This window comes from Homarus americanus, unplaced genomic scaffold, assembly GCF_018991925.1.
Source record: "Homarus americanus isolate GMGI-L3 unplaced genomic scaffold, GMGI_Hamer_2.0 scaffold45698, whole genome shotgun sequence".
Taxonomy (NCBI): Eukaryota; Metazoa; Arthropoda; class Malacostraca; order Decapoda; family Nephropidae; genus Homarus; species Homarus americanus.
In genome coordinates, this window is record NW_024735554.1 from 550,954 (window position 1) to 557,478 (window position 6,525).

The 6,525-nt window shown below is 35.6% G+C and overlaps 1 protein-coding gene across 1 annotated transcript in view; it reads left to right on the forward strand.

Annotated features, from left to right (window-relative positions):
* Positions 1–700, forward strand: part of LOC121871300 (kelch-like protein 40) — a 9,690-nt gene extending 8,990 nt beyond the window's left edge. The window contains exon 6 of the mRNA XM_042373518.1: positions 624–700. Within this exon, the coding sequence (XP_042229452.1) occupies positions 624–700 (77 nt within the window). The remainder of the gene's footprint in view (positions 1–623) is intronic.
* Positions 701–6,525: the final 5,825 nt, after the last annotated feature.

The following is a 6,525-nucleotide window of genomic DNA, read 5'->3' on the forward strand; positions in this document are numbered from 1 at the left end:
TAACAATATAATATTTGGAATGGTTATTCTTCTACAAGAACCTAGAATAAAAATTCAGCAGGCATTCGAGGAACATTATACTACATACTGTATTTTTGAATATGTAAAATAAAAAATAATTATTTGATTACATTTATTTTTCTAGCAATATAATATTTGGAATGGTTATTCTTACTTATACTTTATCTACACCAGAACCTAGAATAAAAATTCAGCAGGCAGCCGTAGCGTTATCTTTCTTTAACATGTATAAAAAATTCTGGTCCATCCATAAAAGAAACTCACAACTTTGTATTGCATTCATAAATTATACATATACTTTATCTAGAATAAAAATTCAGCAGGCATTCGAGGAACATTAAACTACATACTGTATTTTTGAATATGTCTGTAAATTTGTTAAAAAAAGCATTATCTTTAACATATAAAAAATTAGGGTCCAACCACCTTTATAAAAGAAACTCACAACTTTGTATTGCATTCATAATATAACTATATACATTGGCATTCATAATATAACTATATACATACATAAATCAGAAATCAGGTCCAAAATTGTAAATTGTTGCTTGGTCGATGGGTTATTCTGATTTATTCTATTTCATTCCCTATTCATAAATCAGGTCCAAAATTGTTGTCTACTTCAGATGCTGTAGGTATCCAAATTGTTGTTGCTATCCAAATTGTTGTTGCTGGGTGATGGGTTATTCTGTATAAAAATGAAAATCACATATAAATTTTCTAGTTTTGATGGATGATGTAAATATAAATTATCAATGAATCTGTGTACAAACATATCACGTCACCCACACTCTTCCTGACGTAAAAAAAAAACTTACCCTACACTGATGTCTCCTTAAGCTTCCCGGCCAACTGAATTCCTTATCATGTTTTTTCATAATTTTTCGTTATATGAGTGTTAATGTGATATTTCTTGTCGCATATATTACAGCGAATATGAATCTGATTGTCGGTATTCAGAGAGTCGTCTGTGGCCATGTGGGTAATCAAACTATTTTCCCGACAAAATACCCTTATTATATCTCACAATTGAAGGGTTTCTCCTCGACAAGAGAGAACATATGTTTGTAGAGCGGAAAGTTTTTCGTGAAATTCTTGCTGTAGCATATATTGCAGCTATAGTTTCTGAAGTGCTGGATCCGGTGTTTGGCAAGGCTGTTCTTAGTATATAATCGCTTGTCACATAACTCGCATTTAAATTTTTTTTCTGAACTGTGGAGAAACTGATGGTCGCGAAGGTTGCTTGACCTACTTAATTTCTTGCCACATATATTACAGATAAAAGACTTCTTCGGCTGCTTACGGTGCGGCTGACTACCATAATCTTCCTGCTTCAATTGCTGATCCATAATCTACCGTTGCAGTATAAGTCAAGGTAGAGTAACTACATTTGGATCGGTCGAGCTGGGTGTTTCCACTTCGGTCGAGCTGGGTGTTTCCACTTACAACTTTTTGGGTGTGCTTGGTTATATAGGCTACGGACACACACACACACACACACACACACACACACACACACACACACACACACACACACACACACACACACACGCACACGAGGTGGATGGGTTGACGAGACCCTTGAGGGCGGAGCACTGATGAGAGAGCCTCCCTCTGAGTCCCAGTTTATGAATAAATCGTAGTTTTCAAAATTATAACTACTCCAGGGACAACATTTCCCAGTTCTGCGCTTTAATATGAGTTGGAGTTATATTTTTTTTCTAAGCTGTGTAGTAACTGGTGGTTGCAAAGGCTTTTCTGCTGCTTACTGTGCGGTTGGCTATCATCTAGTTTTTCTGATGGATGACTCTGGATCGGTCGAGTTGTGTGTATCCACGAACAAACTTTATGGTGGGCTTGGTACCATATCTTACAGCTTACAGGGACAACATTTCCAAGTTGTGCGTTTTAATATGAGTTATAAGCTTTTCCATCGTCCTCCACTCTGATGGTAATGTTCTAACGTCCAATTCAAGCAATTCAAGGTCAGGTGGTAGGTGGTTATGGGATATTGATATTTGTTTTTTTAATATTTCTATTTTACTGTTGCATTCGCTACATTCCCAGCTTGTTGATGTTGAAGATGATCTACTATATATATAGCCTTGTGTGCATATACCATTTTTGCCTGCCTCCTTATATATTATTTCTCCACTTTCAATACTGATTATAAAATCTAGCATATAATATTGGGACTTGGGTATTTCGAAGTCTGAATTGTCAGAAGAATTGTCAGAAGGAAAGGGAAAGTAGTAATAAATATTCTTCTCTTCTTTCTCTTTCAACTCAGCATCAGGTAACTTCTTCTCTTCTTTCTCTTTCAACTCAGCATCAGGTAGCTTTTTAAACTCAATTACGTAGCTTCTTCTCTTCTCTTCTTCTAACTCAGTATCAGGTAGCTTCTCTTCTTTTTCTTTAAACTCAGCATGTAAAACCAGCAACCTAGCTTTCAACTCAGCCAACTCAGCCAACTCAGCTTTCAACTCAGCCAACTTAGCATCAAGTAGCCTCTTCTTTTCTTCTTCTTCTTTCAACTTAGCATCAAGTAGCAGAAGCTTCTTCTTCTCTTCTTCTTCTTTCTCTTTCAACTCAGCATCAGGTAGCTTCTTCTTCTCTTCTTCTTCTTTCTCTTTCAACTCTGCATCAGGTAGCTTATTATCAAAGGGTTGACTACCATAGTGTTCCTGCTTCAATTGCTGATCCATAATTTTCCGTTGTTGGTTGCAGTATAAGTCAAAGTAGGAGTAACGAGTAACTACTCTGGATCGGGCGAGCTATTAACTAACAAACTTTATGGTGTGGGCTTGGTTTTATAGGCTACGGAGGCACAGGGACCCTTGAGGGGGCGGATCGATGGATGAGTCAGGGTCCCAGTTAATTTTCAAAATATTTCACTTTTCTTGCTGAAACTAATCTTGCTACCTTCTACCTCCTTATTCCTCTATTATCTTACAGGGAAAACGTTTTCTGCTTAATATGAGTTACAAGCTTTTCCATCGTTCTTAACTCTGATGGTAATGTTATACCCTCCAATTTAATGCAAGATGGTAGGTGGTTATGGGATATTGATTGTTGTTTTTTTTCTTCTATTTTACTGTTGCAGCCACACACACTACATTTCCATCTTGTAGGAGAAAAATCTATTCTATCATATACATAGCCCCGTGTGTATATACCATATTTGCCGCCCTTCTCATATATTTTTTCTCCACTTTCAATACTGATTATAAAATCTGACATGAAAATAAAATCATCATCGATGGGTACCCATTTTTGGGGGTCTGAATTTTCAGAATGAAAGTAATAATAAATATTCTTCTTCTCCTCTTTCTCTTGCAAATTTATAGCATCAGGTAGCTTATTAGCAAAAGCACATTTGTGGTTCCTTAAACAGTGAGGCCAGCTATATTCCTTGTTACATTTCTTACACTTATAGGGCTTTCCGTAATGAGTATTTAAATGGTATTTTAAGTTTTCTTTTCTTCTGATGACGTAGTTACATATGTGACAGCGAACGCGGTTTTGTTTTGTTTTTGTTGACAGTCAGGGATTTGCGTTTGTTCTTGTTGTTTGCCATGTTACCGATAACTGCCAAGATCAGAGTATGCACGTACGCACAGATAACTGGTTGTCAAGACAAGAGAACAGAACAGCACAGACTAACAATCTAAGAACGGAGTACCGACTATATATGCTGTCTAAAGTTTTTTTTTTTTATAAACTCTCAAGGATGACAATAACTTTTAAGAAAACACTAACCTTTCAGACTAACATTTATTGTTTAGAGACTTAGTGTTAACAAAAAACATTTTTTTACAAACAAACATAATGTTTCAAGAAAGTTATATAATGTTCTTATTTACTAATTTATTCCTGTGTATTATCAACAAAGTCTATTTCACTCCATAAATAATCATAAATTTCCTCACCAGTTTTACTTACAGTAAATCCCATACGGGGGACACGCCTAGTTTTACTTATATGCTGGAGCTGCTCCAATGTGAACGGCGCCTTTCTTTTGTAGGATCGATTTTTCATTTCCTCCAGAAGATCTAATATAATTTCTTTAGGAGTCTCTAGAAACTCTTTCTCCATTGCCAGTTAAAAAAGTTTGGGGAAGAGGAAGTTGATCGTAACAGACTGCAGATATTCTAATGAATCGGCGCCATGGGAATAGGCCTTAGCAAACTGTTTTAAAATAAATACAGTTGTGTTGTTGGATTACTGTATCGTACAGATAAAAAAAAAACATACCCTGCCTCCTAAATCATTTATCATTTTTAAATAAAAATATTATATATTAATGTAATAACATACATCTACTGTACCTGTAAATTCCTAAAGCATTGGATACATGAAGTTCCTTCTTGAGGAAGTTTGTGCAAACACGTAAAACATATTACATTTGCAGCATGTCTGCAGCAACAACTAACTCTTGGGCGTTTTCCGCTGTTACCTCAATGTTTCCTACAGATTTAAAATAAAATTTTCATCCATCAATCAATTAATAACCGTTTTACGTAAGGTTAGTTATATCATATAATTAGCAATATGAAAGTAAATATGTTTTTTCTTTATCCTTACCAGTATATATGAATCTGATGATCTGAGTTAATATATTGGGTTTTATGGACGACTTCATTTCTATTGAAGACTGTGTTTCCTCAGCTAAACCACTCGTAAACATGGCCTTAAAATAGGGGCTTCCCGCTGAGAGTATTACACGGTGAGCCTGGAATAAAATGTTTACCAATGTGTAACTCTGCAAACACTGTAGCTAGTGAATTGTATCAATAAATAATAGCTAGTGCATTGTATCAGTAAATAATGTTTCTCACCTTCACAACTGATCCACCAGTTGATATTTCTACATCACAGAACTGTTGTGAATTCCAGAGTGTATATAGGGTATCTAGCAGTGTGTTCGGATAATATTCACACCCGTAAGAGGGCTTCACACATGCCGCCATCCTCATGTATTAATACCTAAACTAACGTAATTTATACTATCCAGAGTTGTCAGTTTTTTTTTTTGTAAAAGGTGTATATTGGTAAGTATTTTTACGAACGATAACGCACGCATTCGACGACTGCCTGCTAGCTTGAATTCTATTCTAGGTAAATCCAGGTAGTGTTTGTGGCCTTTAAAAAGAATATATATTTTTTTCATATAAAAAGTAAAAGGGGATTTACTGTAAAATAAAAGGGATTTATGTATATATTTTTTTTATTTATTTATTCATAAATTATTAAGTTTAAAGAACCAGCACAGACTAACAATCAAAGACTTGTGTTATACAGAGAATACAACATTACATTTTTACAACTTTATAAAATAAAATAGATGTTTTTATTTACTAGCTTGTTCCTTTGGGTCATTAAAACTGCTGCTAACTCCATTTAAAGTCAATCCATCCATCAATTTTAACTTTGGGTCTTAGCAAACTTTTAAAATACAGTCAAAGTTACAGATTACTGTACCGACCGTACAGATAAACATTAATTAAACCTGCTGCCAGACTTATTTTTTATTATTATATAGTATTTCGAAGTTGTTTTTACATTTCTGTCTAGCATTTGTATAAAAACATCTTCCATATGTATTCAAAGTTGGTTGCCAAAACAGTAATAATAAACACTCTTCTTTAGTACTGAAGTACTTTAATATACATTTTACACAGCTGTTCCTAGCGGGTGGCCAAATTTCTGAAACCAACTTTTAATTTTAAATGGCAAGTGGGTAGCTGGGGGTGGGGTCGTGAGCATAGAGGTAATGGAGGAGATGTAGTCACAGCAGTTCTGATCATCTATCTCCAGTTCGAAATAGGATGGCGGAGGCGTCTCAGAGATTGCTAGTGTATCGTTGTCTGGTAGAGAGTCCTGAAGGTGAAGGAAGACGAGAGTTAGCATCCCCATGGTGGAAAAGATAAGAGTTAGTAACTTAGAAATAGTGGCGAAAACATTAATAAACAAAAACAAATATATTCAGATTGGATTCGTATTAACTTACCTGTCTGATGATGTTGACATTGATCGAGCGTCTTTTAATGACACGACGAATCACCATTATCGCCCTAATCACCAATACCACCACCACCACCGAGTTGAACAGGTAACCCATCACCATTATAATGTAACCATCCCTAAACGTCCATGAGCCTCCACATTCATTCTGCTGCTGCTGCTGCTGCTGCTGCTGTTATTGTAAATTACCAAAACAAATATATATTCGGGTGATAGCCCACAGTTATATTGTAAAGGTGACATCAATAAATAAAATCAAAAAAATATTTTAATTGACAAGAAAATTGCAATATAAACAAACAGTTGTAAACCTACTTTGTGGTTCCACTTGTCAGCAGTGGTACAGTTGGGGGTGGAGGTAGTGGTGGCGAGTAATGACCTGTTGAAGCAGGATGCCATGTATATCCCCAAACAGATGAGATAGGTGGCGGTCAACGAACATAATAAGCATATCACCAGCGTTGTTTTACTTTCCAGTCT